The 22505-nt window shown below is 39.7% G+C and overlaps 2 protein-coding genes and 1 long non-coding RNA gene across 3 annotated transcripts in view; 1 reads left to right on the top strand and 2 right to left on the bottom strand.

Annotated features, from left to right (window-relative positions):
- Positions 1-22505, top strand: part of LOC310724557 (eukaryotic translation initiation factor 4 gamma 3-like) — a 278886-nt gene that overhangs the window by 204224 nt on the left and 52157 nt on the right. The gene's annotated exons all lie outside the window — the stretch shown is intronic.
- LOC310733661 lies at positions 3563-4630 on the bottom strand. The gene is made up of 3 exons (XR_014535843.1): positions 4450-4630; positions 3839-3931; positions 3563-3654 (listed from the first exon to the last, which is right to left on the bottom strand). It is a non-coding gene; the product is annotated as an uncharacterized lncRNA (long non-coding RNA).
- LOC310731724 (uncharacterized protein) lies at positions 18193-21465 on the bottom strand (the record flags this gene model as incomplete). The annotated part of the gene is made up of 5 exons (XM_083551538.1): positions 18193-18305; positions 18424-18535; positions 19295-19360; positions 20695-20887; positions 21388-21465. The coding sequence occupies 5 exons, from the start codon at positions 21463-21465 to the stop codon at positions 18278-18280; spliced, it is 477 nt and encodes a 158-aa protein (XP_083407664.1). The 3' UTR covers positions 18193-18277.

Genomic DNA, 22505 nt, shown 5'->3' with positions numbered 1-22505 from the left:
TTATATATATATATATATATATATATATATAGCTTCAGCTGTGATGCATATATAAACCCCGACCATGAAGGTGTTCAAGGTGAGTTGCAATCATTGGAAAGACAAAGGAGCTTCCACAAAAGCTGAGAGAGGAGATTATTTCATCACATCTGAAGGGCCTTGGGTATAAGAAGATTTCCAAAAGATTTAAAATTCCAAGAGACACCATTGGGAGCATTATAAGGAAGTTTAAAAGCTATGGAACAGCTGCAAACCTGCCTGGCCGTGGAGGAAAGCTCACAATTTCATCAAGGGCCCTTAGCAACTTAGTCAGGACAGCTAAGAAAACCCCCCGTGTGACTGCAAGACAGCTACAGGATGACATGATGAAGGCTGGTACAAGTGCTTCAGTGGCAACTATAAGACGTGCACTGAATAATCAAGGACTTCATGGTCGGACCCCAAGACGCACTTCACTACTTCACTCTTGACCTCAAGGAACATCAGGAGTCGACTAGAATATGCCAGGAGGAATTTGGATAAAACTACAGAGTTCTGGGAGACAGTTCTATGGACTGATGAAACCAAACTGGAACATTTTGGACATATGGACCAGCGGTATGTCTGGCGTGCAAAGGGTCAGGCTTATGACCAGAAGAATACCATCCCCACGGTCAAGCACGGAGGTGGGTCAATAATGATGTGGGGCTGTTTTTCTGTGGCAGGAACTGGCAATCTTGATTGTGTACCTGGCATCATGGATTCCCAGATATACCAGGTCATTTTGAAGAAGAACGTGATGCCTTCTGTTGACAAATTAAACCTTGGTGATCATTGGATCTTCCAGCAAGACAATGATCCCAAGCACACCTCCAAATCAACCAAAGCTTGGTTGGGGGAAAGATGCTGGAGTGTCCTGGAGTGGCCTTCTCAGTCACCAGATTCAAATCCAATTGAAAATCTTTAGTGGGATTTGAAGAAGGCAGTTGCAGCACGGAAGCCGTCAAACATCACTGAGTTAGAGGCTTTTGCACGTGAAGAATGGGCAAAGATTCCAATCGAGAGGTGTAAGAAGCTTGTCAGCACTTACCGAAAACGCTTGTTAGAAGTTATAAAAACTAAAGGGTGCTCCACAAGGTACTGAAGCTGGGGGTTAAATAATACTGCACATGCTCATATGTTACAAGACTCACAATTTTCATTTGAACTTCAAAGTTAAGTCAACTTCTGTTGTCAAAATAACTCAAATATGTATCAATAAATATTGTTTGTTATTTCCCGAGTTTTTTTTTTCCATTTATTTTCATTATCTTTTATCATCACTGTATTGTCTATTGAGGTGAGGGGGTTGAATATTTCTAATTGCAAGATCAAAAGGTCAAAAGCTGCATGCTATATGTTGGTTCCTCAAATAATGAAGATTACAGCAGGGGGCAGATCTTTCTTTTATAAAGCCCCACAGTTATGGAACAGCCTTCCTATCAGGGTTCGGGAGTCAGACACAGTCTCAGTGTTCAAGTTGAGGTTGAAAAAATATTTATTTAGTAAAGCCTTTAATCAGTAGATTTTTTTCTTAGGTAAAGGCTCAGATCTGGAGGGATCATGGATATAGAGTGTTTGGTGAACTGGGATATTTGTATGCTGTCGTCCTCTCACATTCACAAGTTCACTTAGGTTTGTTGACAGTGGTGTGGTGGGTCGTCTCTTATCCCAGAGATCCCTTATGTTGGTGTTACCTTCTGGTTCTCCCTTTTAGTTATGCTGCCATAGCGAGTCTTGCCGGTGCACAGTGATATTAACTTTCATACAACAATAAGGACACTTAATAATCCATATCCTTCTCTTCCTGTCACCCTCTTCTCTCTCTCTTCTCTCTCTCTCTCTCTCTCTCTCTCTCTCTCGTTAAACATGCTCCTGAGGCTTCAGTGACCCATGTTCCTGCCCCTCTCCCCTCCGGGGATCTTCCCACTACGTCCAGGCCTGCCTCTGGATGGTGTTCTCTTCATTTGGAGGCCATTCTGTGCAGCTTAGGATGGTTTCTCATCAACGCCTTGAGTGATTCCATGAAATTCCGGAGTAAGAACGGGAGCTTTGAGGATGGATTGGACTGTAGTTGATGTCAACAGTCTCCTACACTGACTCAGGAATACAGTTCGCTTCTGATCATCATCACTGTACCCCACAACATTGTATACCTGCTACAAATGGACATTTGGTGTAACCCAGATGAGGATGGGATCTTACTTATAAAGAACATATTCACTTTTAATCACCACATTATCTGTGTAAAGCTGCTTTGAGACAACGTTCATTGGTAAAAGCGCTATACAAATAATGAATTGAATTGAATATATATTAAACTTTTTCACAAAGACATTCTTTGGATATAATATGATTCTATTAAATCTCATGCTATAGGTGTCATGCCCCTGAGTGTCATAATGCCTGTTATTTTGGATGTTATTATTAAGGTGCAACCCAGTGTCATAGCATTTTGTGATATAGTCAAGAAATGTAATCTATTGACTCGTGTTCATGGACACGAATTTCCCTCTTTGTTTTTTGTGTCATTTAGCACGACATTCCATCTAATGTATTTCAATACGATGTATTTTTCGTGCCTCCTCCACGTTTTTTTTCTGCCACCGGCCGCCACAGAAGCTGTATTGCTTTTTTCCTCATTTGTTATTCGTATTTTAAATATTCTTCAAGTATTATTAATTAACATTTAATTAGATTATATTCTTGTTTTTAATGCTTTTTATTCTATAAAATACTCGGAATTATAGAACATCATCAGTGGTTGCTTCAAGTCAACACCAAGGTCATCCTCAGTCGTGATTGTACAAGTAACTAACAAATGTGAAAACATACAAAATAAAAGCAAATGAAAGTTGATGCAGTCCAGTGCAAAGTGGCTTAACCCTCTGGAGTCCGAGGGTGTTTTGGGCCCCTTGAGAGATTTTGACATGCTCTTACATTTGGTTCTTTTTAGTTGCTTTTAAATATATTATTGACAAAAGACTTATTACACTGTATTCAGCACAAACTGGGCTATCATAATATGTAAACAACTTATATGTGTGTGTTTGTATTTTTGACAAAATAAGGCTTATGTGTGGTTTTTGAAGAAAAAAAAAAAAAAACAATAACATTAACACATAAAACTACAGTTAAAGTAAAAAATTGCATAAAAAATCCCTGTGCCACTCTTGAAAGCAGTTCCTGTTCAACTGAAGACACAGGTGAACATCGCATGCCAGGCATTTCCATGGTGTTTTGTGGTGCTTACCATGCAATGTTTTGCAATGTACACAGCTCTTGCGGGCAGCAGTGGCAACATTTCTGACATCAGAGGACAGTTCAGATCCTCGAACTGGTACATGATCAGAGTTGGTCCGTTTTGGCACTACTTTCTGTGTGACGCTACAAAGCTCAGCAATAAGTTGTTCCATAAATTTCTTTATGGGACACGTTACCATACAGTTCTTTATGCACAATGAAACTGTTGGTGGCAGCGATGTCCAAGAAGTGTAGAAAAATCTTTCGGTACCACATTGTTTTGTGCTGTGCTGTGTATTATTGGAGCAGTCATTATCTGTCTGATCCTTCCATGACATGGTGGACTGTCTGTGTGCTGCCTTTGCCCTATTTGGAGCAGGTGCCTGATCACATCTGTTTATGAAACACACACACACACACACACACACACACATACACACACACACACACACACACACACATACACATACACACACACACACACACACACACACACACACACACACACACACATACAAACAATGCAATAATGATTCAAACTAAATATAATTTAAGAACATATAAAATATGTACTTACTCAGGATGATTCTCGGTCGAACTCAAAATGGAGCGACGCCTGCGTGGCCTGGTGTGAGTTTCCAGTGAAGGGAAGGGTGATGCAGCCACATTCCTAAAAATAATCAAACAATATATTTTAGGATGATGAATACACTTAAACAATATATATTTGTTAGCATGCATTGTATAGCCTATAGGCCTATTTGTTGATGGGCAATAGGACAGATAAATGTTTGTTGATGGGCCATAGACCATAATCCATCTCAGACATTTACACTATCACCATTTACAGCTGAGCAAATCATGGAAAAAATGTTACATTCATAAGGCAGTAATTTAGCTAGCATTTACACCTCAGCATTCCCGAACATCTCTGCTAGCTAACAATACATAACACCCTTTCAGGATGATAAGTGAGACTAACCAAAACTGAACTGAGGCTAAAATATAACTTTATATAACGTCAACAATATTTAGAGCATACAATTACAAACAGTTAATGTTACAAATGAGCAGATATTGGCGGATATTTGTTGTAACATTAAAAGGCAATGCTGACAGAAGCTAGGCAGAGATGTCTACAAACAATATTAGTTTTATATGATCAGAATGTAAGACCTAATAACTTACTCATCGTAGCAACTTGCTGGAAAGTCCTCGAATGCGTCGATTCGCTCTTCAAAATGCAAACGCTCCTCGTCGGAATCGCAATCTTCTTCGGATGAAAAGGTAAATTCTTCATCACTGTCCAAAACCATCTGAAGAGCTTTCTCACCGGTGTAGCGTGTCATCTATCAAACGCAGCTAATTGTGTAATAATCTCAGTGGAATCGCATTGTTTTATGCCACTGTCCGGGGGGCGTATCCGGTCGCAGCTCATTATCAGATAATGACCTTAGGCGGAAAGTCTGTGCTTCTACTTGGTTTCACATGATTTATATTCATTGGAAACATCTGTTTTTTTTATTTTTATTTGATCAAATATGACAGAGCAGTTTAAGCTCATTTCGCTGGCATCGGAAAAAAAAGCATGTTTGGGTGCCGGCGGCAAATCAGACTCCGTCTGATCCAGTGCGGCAGGGGAGTAGATATAGAACTGTGAGACTGCAGTGCAGACAGCAACGCATACTGAAACCTCACAGGACGACCGTGTCTCGATGATAATATAATTGAGTCTTTTCTGATGTTTTGAAATCTGCGACAAAGGATAGGACGACAATTCCAATCACGATGTTTCACTGGTTCAGTTGTCCATAGAACATAGCCACAGAAGGTGATGGTGTAGTAGGTTACAAAGGTGCTTTGCATGACGAATTCCGTGAAGAGAAATCTGTGAGTTCTCGGAGCACCCAGCGAGCGGGCAGGAGCTCCAAACGATTGGGCAAGGGTAATAACCCTACGCACATGAAAGATACGGGTGATCAGCTGAAGTCCTGCAGGAAGATCATAGACAGAGTTCTGGATGGAATCTAGCCACATTCCCTCTGGGGATAACATGTCAGCATGGTGCAGAATGTCGATCACCGGTCTGAACGGGTCCTCATCAGTTTCCCACACGAATTCGTCCTTTTCTGGAGGAAACCTGAACCATTTACGGGGTAAATGATGGCACCGTTTACCTAAAGGACAGGTGGGCTGCTCCAGGCACCACAGGCAATGCTTTTGAAGAACAAGGAAAAGACAAGCATCGCAGGGAGCTCTAGAGGTGAGAAAGTTGAAGTGATAGCCCTCAGCACATGCTTCGATGTACGCACACGTGCCTTGATGCAGACGCATACCTTGCAGAAGCCTCCTTTGTTCACCAGCTGCCATGTTCCTGCACACAGCATAAAATTCACACAACAACAACAACATGATTTATATACGATATTATCAAAGAATCGGAATTAGCGTAGAAAGGGTTTAGTGCTTTTAGTTATAAGGAAACGTTTGTTACAGTCATTTTTTCTCATTGACTAGGGCCATAATCCCTCCATCCAAATCCACATAGATGTTTTGATCCATATCTGTGGAGATGTTTTCTGTAGAAGACTCTTCACCTGTAATTTTATACACTGGGAGCTGTACGTATTGTCTAAACAATGACAAGGAATTCCACAACAGATAAAACATGCCACGGCTGCAAGGATTATTAAAATTGTAGTCCCAGTCTGACCCTATTCTACTCTATTTATTAGTATATTATGTTAATTATACTTGGAGTAAACAGGTTACATGAGTTTGATAAAAATATGGGCTAAATAGGTTAAATTAAGCTACTTCATTGTGTAGCGTCTGGCACAGATCATTTAGAATTCATGTCCCAGGTATTCCTTTTAACCTATGACATCTTCACCTCAATCAAAAGTTGAAACTTTTATTGGGTGTGATATACCCGTAAAGTGTCATACTCCTCCTTCCAAAGACATAGAACATGACCAGACTCTGAACTTTTGTTGAGTTCACAAAGACCCTCTAATCCTAACACACACAACCAACCACAGCTGGCTCCAGAAGGTCTGGATCCTACCGCAAGACGAGATAACCCCATGCCGTTTCTCTGTTTGACCGCATAAAGACCTCGACCATAACACCCACCCCCCACCCCCATACACATGCACACACACACACACACACACACACACACACACACACACACACACACTGATACAATAAAGCATTCCTTTTTCTAGTTAATCAAAATAAATAAGATGCTCCACATCCCACGACATTAACCTATACTTGTATGTATCTTCTTTATTGTTTATAGTTGTACGCTAAAGATCCTATTAATGTAACTCTATTAATGTGTCTCTTCTATTAAGGCTTAATTGACTTAAAATGATCTGTTCTTTACTTTCCTGACAAGGGTGCATTTCATTTGATCAGAATACGACATTGTACTAACATCCGTAATACGTTAATTACTGGTCCCAGCACGTTAATGTATACCTGTTCTAATGCTGTATGTCCTTTTAAGGCCTGGTGTCAGAATTTATACAAAATTATCTGCTCTTCACTTTCCTAATGAAAGTGCATTTTGTTTTGTGCTTTCATTTTTTTTATCAGAACATAATGTCGTAGTAACATTAGTTACACTTTGACTACTGATCTATGTATGTAATGTACCGCTGCCGTTATGCCGTCAATCCTCTCGTGTTTAGTATCCAAATGACCACAAAATTATCTGTAACTTACTTTTCAAACAATGGTACATTTTATTGGATCACGAAAGTCACCATACCTTCTTAATACACTTCAGATAAAACTTTAAAGTTCTATAGTCCAAACCATGCCCACAAACACATGAAACAAAGGGGAGTTTTCCCTCCAAAATCTCAACCCTTAGTATTGGCCGTTCCCCCAAAGATGGGTGGAGTTCGAGACCTTAAAAATGTCACAAACACCACCAATCGTTGGTCAGACGTACGAAACAGCTTTGAAAAGACTCCCTCTTTCTTCAAGATCTTCCGGCAAGCTTCACTTCTAAGAACAACCACTGCTCTGATCTTCAGGAGAACCTGGAAGAACATCTGACCCCACCCTAACGGGCTCTTCAAAGATTTCCTTTTCGCATCCGGACTCTTGTGCAACAAGCCAATGCAAGTAACCGTTTCCTTTACCAACAAATTTAGATGCGTAGTTTAAGTCTTAGTGAATCTTAAGGTGAATTCAAATTCCTGTGACGATTTCCCAGTTAGGGTGTGCTTAATTTTGAAGCTTAAGCATTTCCATCCCTCCTCTTTCCCTTCTCTCTTTCTTCTTTTTCCTTTCTCTTCCTCCTTTCCTAGTTTTAACCTTGGGTTATTTTAATTTTGTTTTCTTTATTTCTTTGTTTGTTCGTGTAGCTAGTTCTATGTGTGTTTGTCTCATTTATTAAACGCCATATTTTTCACAAGTAATTGTCTCTGAGTACGTTCGCAAATACAAAGTTCCTGCTACATCCGGTCTGAACTACATGCTCTTTTAATTTAATTTACGGTATAAAGTAAAAGGGGGTTACGTCTTTCTTGGCCAGGGAGATACCTCTTTTATAGAGTTAATATAAAATTATACTGTCTGTTTGCCGGACGAACAGACAAATAAGTTTAATGTTAATTCCATTACCGTCAATTCAACTTAATTTAAATATTTAGGAGTAACTATAACCCGTTATAATTACTTATAAATATTCCCTTTTCTTTGCGAGCTAAATTCGCTACAATTGTATCTAATAAGATCTATACTAATTATTAGGTCAATTTGATGGATTAATCTAAAAAGCTAAACTATAAAAGCTAATCTTAGCTAGCCGGCTAGGTACCCATGCTAATGTCGCTAAATAATGACTTTGTACTTTTCGAGTCTTCTACTAAATAATCTACAATATTCTACCATAATTATTTAGACGACTTACCAGGTACCTGTATGAAGAAATGTTCGATAGAAGAGAATTTGTAATTTTTTTTTAATTGCTGCTAATCGCTGCTGCTTCTTGCTGCTGTTTGTTTGTTTGGTGGTTTTACTTACCATTGGTAAATTCACAAATGAGAAACAAAAGCACGCTCTGACTTATATAGACGTGTCACACTGTGACATCACACCTAGATCCCCCGCCCTCTGCCTGTGACATCACCACACTCGGTCGACCTCATTGTTTTGAGTAGAAGCGACCGAACTGAACTCTTAAACCGAGTTACTTAAACTGAATCTAAGGAGTCGAAATCATCGAATCGAATCTTTTCGAACTGAATTGACCAAACTGAATGGACTGAATTATTAAAATGAATCTATTAAATAGTTCTTTCTGATGTTTTTCTACTAACTGCGGTTGTCAAAAGTTATACTTGAACTATGATGTTATGAGGCTGCATTGGAACTAAACTTTATAGTATTGTGTGCATCAGATGAACCCATGAAGAACTCATGTATTGTAAACTGATTTAATCTCTGTGTTATTGTGATTTAATATTTAAACTGATGCTGTGAATACTGTTCAATAACTGTTTATTTTATTACTTTAACTTCTGTTCATGTAAAATTTGGTTCAAACAGAACCTTAATTTTATTATCATTTACTTTTGTCCCGTTTACCAACATTTTATCATGTGGATTTTAATTCTTAGTTAAATTTAAATGATGTCCAATAATAATTTAATAATAGAAACAAAACACACACTATATTTAAGATATTTTGAAGGAATAAAAAATATTCCGTTACAATAATCACTGATATTTCTGTACTTTATTATATGTAGGACATGTCCAGCTTGATCTCCTCTTTTTCTTTCTCTGGTTTTCTTCCTCTAGTGCTGAAGTCATATTGCTGAACAGCTGTACAGCTTCCTCCAGTCACTCTCGGGTTTCCATCCTCATTTCTCTTCCCTCACCTAAGAATCTTTGTTTCCTCAGAGATTTTCTAGGATGCAAAAAAAATAAATATCTCAGCCATCAGGAACCCAATCCAGAATAAAGAGGAAAGAAGAAGAGGGGAAACGTATAAAAGATAAAGGCGTGTATGCAGCTCTATCACTCATCTCTTTATAAGGATAGTAAAAGCTAATGCATTGAATGAAACAGGATAATAACTGTATATCACTTAGATTATGCCATGACGCTACTGTTTTTCTAATGTTCAAATACCAGTCTTATGCTCATTGTGTTTTTCAGAATCAGAATCAGAAAGTCATCCCGATTTGTACAGATGTTGCAGGATAAAGTGCAGTCCCATGTTCATCGCTACAGTAATTCCAAAATCGCCTCTGAACCTTTCAGGAAGAAATATTGTGCATAAAATTGGCATTGGCGATTTAGTTTTTTGTAACCAATATTTCACTGTCAATTCCTTCTGTTCTCATAAGATTTAATCCCTGATAATACAGAGGACTCCAAACCAGATGAAGTCAAGTCAAGAGACTTTTATTGACATTTCTACTATACACAGTGGTACACAGTACACAGTAAAAACGAGACAACGTTCTTCCGGAACCCTGTTGCTACACTAAACAATAACATAAAGCTACAACACAACACAAGCTACATAAAGTGCATCGAGTGCAACCTGGTGCAAACAGTGCAGACAAAAAACAGTACAGACAGACAACACAAGACATGACACAAAACCAAGATAGCGCCGACCAGTAAACCTACCGTATACTTGGTTATACAGTACTGTGAACTGTAAAAACTATAAAAACTTTACCCGGGAGTGAATATAAGAACACAATGTAGTGCAAAAATACAGCAGCAGTCAAGATGTGCAGAAGACAGAATGTAAACAGTGTAGTATAATATAACAAAGTCGAAGGTGCAAAAAAGCATGTAAACAATATAGTAGTCGAAGGTGCAAAAGACGGCATATAAACAGTAATACAGTGAAAGGTGCAAAAAAACAGCAGTTAAACAGTGTAGTACAGTCAAATATGAATAATAATAAATAAATGATGGTGCAATGAATTGAGATGAGTGATGAGTGTGTGTTAAGTGTTAAGTCCAAGTTGTACAGTTTGATGTATTAAGTAACCTGATGGCTTGCAGGAAAATAGCTTTTGCACAGTCTTGTTGTGACGGCCCGAATGCTTTGGAACCGTTTTCCTGATGGTAGGAGAGTGAAAAGTGTGTGTGACAGGTGTGTGTGGTCGTCCACAATGCTGTGTGCTTTGCGGATGCAGTGTGTCGTGTAAATGTGCATAATAGAGGGGAGAGAGACTCCGATGATCTTCTCAGCCGTCCTCACTATCCTCTGTAGGGTCTTGCGGTCCGAGACGGTGCAGTTCCCAAACCAGGCAGTGATGTAGCTGCTCAGGATGCTCTCAATGGTCCCTCTGTAGAACGTGGTCAGGATCGGGGGAGGGAGATGGGCTTTCCTCAGCCTTCTCAGGAAGTAGAGACGCTGCTGGGCTTTCTTGATGATGGAGCTGGTGTTGAGTGACCAGGTGAGGTTGTCCGCCAGATGAACACCAAGGAATTTGGTGCTCTTGACGATCTCCACTGACGATCCATCAATAATCAGTGGAGATTGGTCGCTCTGTGCTCTCCTGAAGTCCACAACCATCTCTTCAAATCTGCCCTTCCCAAGTGATGTTATTGGAGTAAACATGAATAAACCTCTACCTTTTCCCAAATCATCCCCTTAATCCTTTTTTAAAGGAAAGAACAGTATGTAGAAATAAAATTCACCCTCCTATAAAATCTACAGCTTTAAACCCAACTTGTAATCTCACTGAACTGAAGCATTGATTCACTTAAATCATAGTACATTTGTATCATTTGTAATGTATTATTAGTGAGGATTAGAGGTGATGTAGGGCTTTTGTGTGTGTTTTCAGAAGAATCCAGACTCTGGTGAGGACTATGAGGTCTGTGCTGATGATCACTAAATTGACTGAAGATCACGTTCAGGTTCTTAGTGGTTTTGATGAGGAACATAATCAGGATCCCCACTCTGTTCAGATTGAGTTTATAATTGTTTACATCATAAACATATAAAGTTCATATATGTATATATAAATAATTAGAATAATAATAATGAAGATGATAATGGGTTCAGCAGGTTCACAGAATAATTCATGAGTCACTGTTCTATGTACAATAAAACATTTTATTTTTAATGACTGAAAATGCTACAAAAATGTCAAACGATAAAGTATAATTGATGCAAACACACAAAGGTACAAATACAAATACAAAACAATAGATACAAATAGCAGTAAATCCACAAAAGTAAAATCATAACAACTATATAATATTAGCAAAAATATTTATAAACAGTAAAATGATATCAAGTCTCTGAGTGGCTTAAAATACCGGAAATAAATAATTAGAGGAGCAGAACTGGAATAAACAGCAGGTGTGACTGCGGATGAAGGACTGGATGCAGATGAAGGACTGGATGCAGATGAAGGACTGGATGCAGATGAAGGACTGGATGCAGATAAAGGACCGGATACAGATGAAGGACCGGATACAGATGAAGTACTGAATGCAGATGAAGGACCGGATGCAGATGAAGGATCGGATGCAGATGAAGGACCGGATGCAGATGAAGGACCGGATACAGATGAAGGACTGGATGCAGATGAAGGATCGGATGCAGATGAAGGACCGGATGCAGATGAAGGACTGGATACAGATGAAGGACTGGATACAGATGAAGATCCCGATTTGTCCAGATGTTGCAGGATAAAGTGCAGTCCCATGTTCATCGAAGAAAGGAAGAAATATTGTGCATAAAATTGGCATTGGCGATTTAGTTTTTTGTAACCAATATTTCACTGTCAATTCCTTCTGTTCTCATAAGATTTAATCCCTGATAATACAGAGGACTCCTAACCAGATGAAGTCAAGTCAAGAGACTTTTATTGTCATTTCTACTATACACAGTGGTACACAGTACACAGTAAAAACGAGACAACGTTCCTCCGGAATCCTGGTGATACACTAAACAATAACATAAAGCTACAACACAACACAAGCTACATAAAGTGCATCGAGTGCAACCTGGTGCAAACAGTGCAGACAAAAAACAGTACAGACAGACAACACAAGACATGACACAAAACCAAGATAGCGCCGACCAGTGAACCTACTGTATACTGGTCGGCGCTATCTTGGTTTTGTGTCATGTCTTGTGTTAGAGACAATGCTGTTTGTTTTGCGGATGCAGCGTGTCGTGTAAATGTGCATAATAGATGGGAGAGAGACTCCGATGATCTTCTCAGCCGTCCTCACTATCCTCTGTAGGGTCATGCGGTCAGAGACGGTGCAGTTCCCAAACCAGGCAGTGATGCAGCCGCTCAAGATGCTCTCAGTGGTAGTCCAAATGTTATGAAGTTAATTCTAAACTATAGGCCTCTTATAAAGATGAGCAGGGTGCATCCAGGTAAAACCATGCACTTGTGAAAACACATCATCGGGTTGTCATTAAACTGAATCTGTTGTCAGAAGAGAAGAAGGCCGCCATTGCTCCAGTTATTGACGTAATTTTGTTGTATTTTGATCGAGACACATTCACTTTATAACACACCAATAAAAAAATGGTGAAGACTAACAAGAATTCTGAGAGATAAATAAGAAAATTCTTCACTAACTCTTCCTCTGGCCACAGAAAAGCCAACACATCCTTTTGCATCCTAAAACGAAGCCTGAAGTCTTCCAATGTTTGTAAATCGAATAATCTGTGTCCAGCGACTGTTCTAGACATCACCAGAACTAGAATTCTGACTGGTTCTGCTCTCGTGAATCCACTGTTGCTGATCATCAAAGCAGTTCTCTCTTAACCTGTGCACCAATTGGTCTGTTGACCTTAGAAGACTGCCTAAGTGAGAACTCAGGGCTGAATCAGGAGAGATCTCAATAAAAGATTATTTCTCTTTAGTAGGAAGGAGCCACATCCATAATGAAGATGAAACTCACTCACTGGAGTCACCTAATCCTCCTTATCCTCTGTGAACACATTATTTAAGAAGCCCCACATATGCAAGGAGAAGAGACTTGATTAGAGCATCCAGATCCACCTCATGCACATGCAGCCAACACGTGGTGGACACGAGCAAATCCCACTGCTAAATCCTGTTACATATATACCTGATAATGATGCTGATGGACATATTATTAAACAAGCACTGAGAAAAAAATTCTGAAGCCTCTCGTTTTCTTGGAGAATGTGAAATAAATGCTGAGGAAGGTTTGCCTGAACAGATGAGATGAGATGTGAAAGAACGGTAAAGTGGCGTTGCTAACGTGTGTCTATTTCTCTTGTACCTGCGTCACTGCTGTATTTCAGTTTATTACAATTTCTTGGATAATCTTGGTATAATTCTGTGAAGTTAGCATGCTAAGCTAGCCCCGGTCCGTCCTCAGAGAGCATGGAGTCCCGCTGACCTTCACTCGCTTTATACACAGTTTACAGCCGTTTTTATCTTATTTATGACTGTAATATCGCTCTTCTCTCAGGAACAACAGAAAAGTTGTGAAGACATGATATTTTATCTGTTCTTTACCTCTGTAATGTGCGCATGCGCTGAGTGTGTCTGTGTGTGTGTGTGTGTGTGTGTGTGTGTGTGTGAGAGAGAGAGAGAGAGAGAGAGAGAACGCGTGCGAGAGAGAGAGAGAGACCGGGTGACGTCACAGACGGTGGGCGGGGCATCTCTGTGTGACGTCACAGTGGGTCAATGTCTATAAGTCAGAATGCATCTCTGTTTCTCTAATTTCTAAGGTTTGTGCGTTTGAGTAAAGACACGTAAACATGGTGCTCTTCAGAAGGTTTAGAGAAATTTTTCAAACCAGAAGAAAGAAGAAATCTAAGCAGATTGCTGAATCGAAGGAGAAGCTGGAACACATGGAGAAAGTAGTAACAGGACTTGGATGCATTTAATAATCTGATGATAGAGAAGTTAGCAAAAGAGAATGAAGAGAAAGCCATTCTGCTACAGACGGTGCAAAAGCTGGAGGCTACTTTGGCTTCTGAGCGAAAGCAGTGGGAACAGGACATAAATGAGAGAAACTCCACACATCTCCAAAACATCACCGAGCTCCAGTCTTCCCTGAAGCTCTATGAGAAACAGAAGGAAACAGTAGAACGTGAGAGAGAGAGCTGGGTGAGAGAACAAAAGCGACTGCTGGAACGTGTTGCTCAGCTTGAGGCCACTTTGAAAAGAGAGAAAGAAAAGAAAGCCAAACTAGACACTGAGAAGAGGAACAATTTACAGCTCCAGACCATCAGAGAGCTTCAGGATTCTTTGAATCTCTTTGAGAAGGAGAACAATAATTTGATGAGAGACCGAGACGAATTGGAGACACGTCTTGCTCTTCGAGAGGCCACTTTGCTTTCTGAGCAAAATAAACACAGAAAAGAAAAAGAGAAGGCCAAACAAGACCTGGAGGAAATTACTTTCTCACACCTCCAAACCACCAGGAAGCTCCAGGATTTCCTCAACCACTGTGAGGAAGAGAAAAAGAGGGCAGAGCACAAGAGAAATAATTTGATGAGAGAACGAGAGCGACTGGAGGAACATGTTGCTCAGCTGGAGGAAACTTTGAAATTTGAAAATGAATTTAAGAAAAAACAAAAGTCCAAACGAGACATCACTCGCTTTATAATCAGATTCCTCAATAATTCATGAGGAACAGGAAATGGCAGCACTGGAGAGCAACAATCTGCAAAGCTCTGGACAGGTTTAGATTCAGCATGTGAGCACATGCCATACATATAATAAAGGACAAAACATCAATGTTTATTGTAATATTTAATAAAAACTTTATATTTTAATATTGTGTCTGTTTTGTGTCTTTTATTAAAGTGTTGGACTTCATTTAAATCGTAACTAAGAATTAAAATCCACATGATAAAATGTTGGGAAAATGTGACAAAAGTAAATGATAATAAAATAAATGTTTTGATTGAAATAATTTGAACATGAACAGAAGTTAAACTGATCAAAACTATCGATTGCTGCAAAAAGTTTAGTTTGAATGCAGCCTTATAACATCTACTGTTTAAATATAACTTCTGACCACCTCAGTTAGTTACAAAACATCAGAAATAAATATTTGGAATTCAAAACAACAATTTAATTCAATAGATTTATTTTAATAATTCAATCCATTCAGTCCTTCCCGTGGGCTCACCACCTGCAAGAGGGACCGTTAAGGGACGGTGCTGTGAGGATTGGGCAGCAGTCGGAGGCGGGGGCCTGCTTAGACTGCTGCCCCCGTAACCCGAATTACGGATAAGCGGGAGAAAATGAATAAGTGAATCCATTCAGTTTATTCAATTCATTTAAAAAAGATTTGGTTCGGTAATTTCGACTCCTTAGATTCAGTTCAAGTCACTGAGTCAGTTCACTGGTATTGATTCAAATGAGTCTGAATTGATTGATCCAAATAAATCTTATCATCTGCTGGTATCTACACACAAACACAATTCAGTTTAAATAACAATGCTTCTTATAAACCTGGTAGAAAAACGTGTACTTTAACAGATTGCCAGTTTTGAAGTAGAATTCTATAACATTACTTAAATTGTGTGAATTGTGTAACTCGAGTAATTCAAATACAAAAAAGCATCGAGGCAAATAACTTGGCTTAGTCTATTTAACTACACACAGAGCACCGCGTTTCCCCACGGACCATTCTTACTGATGCACCACCCGCTAAACTCTGAACAGGTAACACAGAAGACGCTGCAGAATGAAAAATGGAAGAACGGGAAAAAAATGTTTCAAAAGTTTTTTATTAAAAGAGGAATGAAGCAGCTCTCCTATAGCTCTAAATCCACAAACATTTGGGGGATTTCTAACGCTTAGTTCAGGCAACTCTTAAAGGTTAATACTTTTCAACTACGTAAATCGTTTCACCAGCAGGTTTGAGTTCATCTACATCTCAAGCTTTAAATGCTGACTGAAATAGTTCAAGCTTGCATTTGAAAAGCATGTTTCTGCACATGTAAAGTCAGTACCTTGTTGATTTTAGGGATCTTGTTGGGGTCTATTGTAATGTTCATGCTCACAGTGTTCATGGTCTCATGACTTGGAAATACTGTAGAAGAAACAAGAAATAACAACAAAAAGTTGCAGTGCATTGGTTAAGTGCTGTGAAAAGAAAGGGGACTAAGCTGTAAAAAGGATTAGTCTAGAACACATATGCCCTCTATAACCTCGCCTATTCATGCCCATGGATCGTAGCTTTTCTTGAACTTTTCTTTACTCCTCCTGCTCCTAAAATTTGGCATCCATGTGGATATTTACATTGTGATTCCACAGTTAGAATCACAAATAGGCTTAAATGCACTAAAACATAAAGAAGGAGATGTGATGTTTTACTTACCGTAGCCAGAGATTTACACATGATCCCGTACCCCACGGAGAAGTTGGGCTCATCAATGGCTTTCTCAAAAATCAGGTCGACGACACCCTTAAGTCGCTCCTCTGTGTCGATGTGGAGCTCTTTCACCTGCTTCATCAGCTGATTGAACATCTCTGCCGTCAGTTTGTTAAGGAAACCGCGCACCGTCCGGAAAAGCTCACGCAACACACAACATCAGCACGACTGTATATAAATAATATCTGCATCCAGGTATGGGTGGAAGCCCCTCTGGCTTCTGCACACAATCACGCATGAACTGGATGCTCAAAAGAAAGTCTCTACTATATTGTACCCTCTTATTCTCCATCTCTGGCTCTGAGGAAGGAACGAGCAAAAGCAGACATGAAAAGTAGTGAAAAACATGATGAAGTGTGCGAGTCAGAAGAAGTAGGTCTCACTGTGCATTTCATCCTCAGAGCTGGGCTCGGGTTCGTTCTTCGGCGGCTCGGCTTCCTGCGCTTCGATCTCATCTGCTGGTGTTTCTGCTGAAGCCAGATGCTCCACAATCACAGGAGACACACTGGAATTCTCGACTGTGGTTGAGACTGGCTCAAGGTCAAAGTCAGACTGCTGGAAAGCGAGCTCTGGCTTATCCTAACACACAAACACACCCAATTAATAATAAAACACCAGTATTACTGTGAATTTGTAGTGTAAATGTAGGTTTCACACATTCACCGAAGTGAACGACAGCATTTCTATCTTTATATATAGTTATTTAAAGAAATACTCCAGTGTTGGCACCTCAGTTTATATCTACAGTATTTGTAGTCCATGTGCAATAACTACAACCAAGAGCTAACATGCCTCCTAGTTTATTGAGACGAGCAGAAAACGTTACTCATGACTCGATTACAATGAAAGTCAAAGGGCAGTTGTGGGAAAAAGGAAGGGTTATGTGAGATTTTTATACGCCATTACCAAAAGATAATATTGCATATTGAAATTTAAAGATGTCTAATTCTTTTATTTGTAGAAAACGTATTTAAAAAGTACGGGTCTTATTTCTAAAAGTACGGATTTGGTCTTTCAGGCTACTTTTGTAGTCAACACCGTTTAACATGCACAACAGTTTAACAATTTGCAATACGTCTTAATTAAAACATGTTGGAAAATGCTGGACTACACGTTTCATTTAGTCACATTGTAAAAGATTTTGACCAATTAAAATCCAGTGCAGGGACAGCGACGATCCCTAAACTCACCTCTCTGAGCGATCGGGAGTCGTCAGGACGAGGAGCTGTGTCTGTTTCGGCTCATCGATGGTGAATAGAGCAGAAGCTGGAACCTCTGGGGGCACGTGCACAGGCTCTGTTTTATCTGGCTTTGGTGTGACGGCTTGTGCAGGACCGGGCTCAGCTGAAGAGGTAGACTTTTCAGCGCCATCTAATGCAGCAGATTTTACTGAATAACTCTCAAGCTGTTCATCTGTAGACAACAGAGACAGTAGCAATTAAATCACAGACTAGACGAGTCAAAAATAAAAAAATAATTGAGGCTCATATACTCAGTAAATGAACCAGTACTGAAACAAAGAGTAAGCACACGCACCGTTTTCCTCTTCCTCTTGGTAGATGGATGTTGCTGCAGTGGAGGGACCATTGGGAATGGAGTCTGGTTGTACACGGCCTGATCATTATAGTAGAACATCCCTGCAGCCGACACTAATAAGAACAGTATCAGTTTCAATTAAAGACCAACATGTAAGCTGTGAGGATCATAACATCCTACAAGAAAACCAGGCTTTTTGTAAGGATGACTGGAAAGGCATGATCAACTTACCATTTGTTGGGGTAGTAGGTCCAGGGAGTACAGTGTAGCATGTATTGAATCCTGTGGGATGGACTGAGTACTGCTGAGGAGGCACCACATGTACTGGAGCACTGTAATAATACTGGAACACAAACAGCATATAAGTTTGGCATAAAAATCACAAAAATGCTAAAGCTATTTGAAGGTTAACGTAAACAGTATTTGAAACTTGCAGCTATAAAAGGACACACAGGGACAAATTCAAAGCACCAGGGTACACACATGACCCCTGACCTTTCTCACAACTACATCGAACAACCTCCAAGTCTCTACCATGTCCCTGTGTGCCTCATTACATACAGCACAGTTAGGTATGGTAATGTGGGTGAAATAATGTGGGTGAGATAAACTCAGGCAATGCAGGAGGGAAAGACAGGGCAGAGTGAGGGAGGAAGTGCAGGCCAGACAGGGGTGGGATTTTAAAGTCAGGCTAGGAAAGGTAGGTAGAACGTATTTCCTAATTAGCACACATTAGCATACAGATATCATTTTGGTCCAAACTCAGTAATGATTTCGTTCAAATAAAGTTCATAGAGTAAGTAGTTTCATTGATTTGTACAATTCTGATATACTTCAAGAATAACCTTCACTCTGTTTAATCAAATCAGAGCCGTGTCCTTTTAGAGCGGTTGCCAGTTGCGCTCACATTCCTCTATATGGACATTCATTCCTCTTCGTTTAGTTCCCTTAAAGACAGAGTAAGTGATCAAGGGGTTTACAAAATGAGGCCGTTTGGCTGCCGTAAGTAAAATCTAAATGAATGAATGTTTAGGTGATGAGGAAGTGATGGGCTTTAGTTTATTCTGTGTGAAAAACAGTGTGTGTTTGAACTGTACATTACCAGCATTTGTTCTTCTGGAGAACTCGCAGTCATGTTCACCACCACAGGAACGTAGGTCCCCGAATACTGTTGATTAGAACAACGTGAAAATGTCTGTCACTACATGTGACATCATATTTAATGTTCTCTTTTATACTTGCTCAATACAGATCTAGAACATATACAGAATATATATTTGTCAATATTTAGTGTAATTGAAGAAATGAGAATGCAATATTTCTGTATGTTGTTGCAGTTTTAAAGTGAACATTCCTACTGCAGTAAACAAACGTCTGGTCTCAACAACGGCCTTCGATTCAATAGTGGACTTACAATGTTTGCATGTTACTATGACAGCATGACATTTGACTATGAAGTTTCATTGGTGGATTAAAAAGATTGTTGCACCAATCAGGGATGCTACGTCACAGAGATGGTGACGGCGCGACTCTACATGAGCTCCTGTAGTGTTTCTCTGTAGAAACACACACCCGGGTTAGAGGCGAGCGCCCCCTGCTGGACTTTTGTTCGGTAAGCTTTCCAGTCTATTGATTATTGCTGTTTGTTTCTTGTCTTTCTTCTATCTTATTGTGTACAGGCCACAAATACGTCGTTTTCCATGCTAAGAGCATTCTTTTATTCGTTGATCCGTTCCCTGGTATTACTCGAAGCATTAGTGCCCCCGTATGGCACTCATCAGTATTACTGATCACTGCTAGTGATTGGAAGATGGCATCATTTCAGTGACTTGGTTCTTTAGATCATTTCGTTCCTTTGATCAGAAATAATATAAAATGGTACATTTCCAATAAGCAGATACCCATACACACGTCTACATACACGAACTCTGACATTAGTTCCAATAATGAAAATATGACAAGGCAGCTAAAGGACAAATGATGATAAACAGAATGAGTAACTCACCCTCATCTCTTCTGGTCCGTATCGTTCATTCCTTAATCACGTGACTCCCATAATTATTGTAACAATAACATCAAGATTCGGACAAAAATAAAATAAAAAATACTCGCACAAGAGGATTCATGACATGAACCTTTTTATAAACCGAACAAAATAAAAATTCTTCCATGCAAATGCGTTAACACGATTAATGCTGTTGATAAGACCCAATACTTGAGGGACAAAATGTGCTTCCTCAAATCTCCACCTCCTCTTCACCTGGCATCCGTATCAGATCTCGAATCGGCCCATTTATCATTCCTTTCAGAAAATATACACAAAGTGCACGTCACAAAGTCGTGATTGTGAACATCACATCAGCTTAGATAACGTCTCATGTAAAAAGTCCACTGCTAAATCTTTCAATCGGACTGATTTGAATCGGAATGACAGGATCGCGGGTACCTGCGCAGCGACATCGAGAACACGGGCACCAGGAAAACAGCGAGTGTGCACCTTACCTTTGTCTCCGGTAGCGCGGACATGCCGGACGATGGAATCTCCAAGAATCACAGTATGACGTTCCGTCTCGCGGAGAGGGGTGAAGCGGTTCTCGGTCGAGATCTCGAAGGCCGGTGGTGGTGGTGGGGGAGACGTCCTCGACCGGGGCTTGGCTCGTGTCTTCCTCTGCTGCAGCATCCAGTGTCCGTGGGCCTGGGCAGAGAAACACGTGGAGTTGAGGTGCTGGGAGCGTTAGATTCAACCCAGGAATTTACCTGGGACGAGTGAGCGTCCGTCCGGGATGTTTCCAGCACCGCTTTCCGCTCTCGCAGCTGGGCATCGAACGAGTCCTCACCTGTGCTTAAATGCAGACAAACAAAAAAGGAGAGATAAATAGTAAAGTTTGTTTAAAAACACAGTCAAACACAGGAAGCTACGTAACAGGAAGCCTGCAAGCAGAGAGTCTCCTTTCCACGTCATGACCTGCTCCCATCCTGCTGCCACCTAAAAAGATAAATAACTAACAACAATCTGCACTTACTTTATCTTTACAGTAAATACATTTACAAATAAATACATAAATACAATATGAAAATAAATAATAATAAATTGGCAATTCACACAACAAACAAATTAAATACATTTTTCACTACAAAGTCATTTTCCTAAAAACAGATCTTTCTTGCTTTGTTTGTTGCAAAGTCATCAATTACATCATCGTTGCAAATCTGACCAGCACTTGTATGGTTGATGTTTATGACAGCGAGGCTGCTGAGGTGCTCTTGTGACATGGTGGATCTCAGGTATTATTTGATTAGTTTCAGTTTTAAAAAGCTTCTTTCTGCTTCAGCTACAGTCACTGGAAGTGTAAGACAAAGTCTTGTGATAAAAAAAAAAAGCTTGTTCACGTGAAAGAAAAGTGTCAATGATTTTTTTTTTTAGGCAAATCTCATCTAATTGAGCCACAAGATGTTTTGCATGAAAGTTGTTTTAAAAAGATTTTCACTTTTTCTATCAGTAACTACACTAATAAAGGAGAGGTAGAGGAAAGATTTGAACAATTTATAACAGCCCCCCAAAATACTTATAATTCTTATTATTAATATCATAACTGCAGTAACACACACACACACACACACACACACACACACACACACACACACACACACACACATTTAAATCACTATCTCTCTAATCACACTTAATTCCTCCAGGATTAATTACAGGTTGGGTGACCTCTAACCTCTCGTGTGGTGCTGATGTTCCTCCTCAGAAGTCCGTCTGCTGTCTGAAGTCTCAGCTCCACCCTCTTCAGGTCATCAGACTTCATCAGGGCTGTCAATTAAACACAACCTATGTTTATCTACACTTATGATACCAGGACGAGAAAAAACCCCTCTGAAGATGTTCTTCTTAAAGACTGAAATCCGTATCAGAGCTCTTTTATAGAAATATATATATGACTGTATAATGCTGCTGCCATTAGGACTTTATTTCACATCACATGAATCTGCTGCACTTGTGAGTGGATTTGATTCGGACTTTTCTGATAAGCGTCTCTAATAGATCAGTGTAATTATTATAATATTAACGCTTAGTGGCGTCTCACCGTCCAGACTACAATTATCTCATACATACAACTGAGCATATCATTTAAACTCACACCTAGAGGTCGACTGATACAGGATGACCAATATATGTTGCTGATTTCTTTTGTCCGATATGTTTGTCCAAATAAAATCTCTACAAATTTAAACCTATTTTGTAATGACACTGAATTGAAATAAAAAAATAAATAAAAAATCTGTGAATGAACAACTCACATGAACAA

This window comes from Silurus aristotelis (assembly GCF_946808225.1).
Source record: "Silurus aristotelis genome assembly, chromosome: 1".
NCBI lineage: Eukaryota > Metazoa > Chordata > Actinopteri > Siluriformes > Siluridae > Silurus > Silurus aristotelis.
Note: the sequence above shows the minus strand (reverse complement) of the source record. Positions and strands in the feature narration are given on the sequence as shown.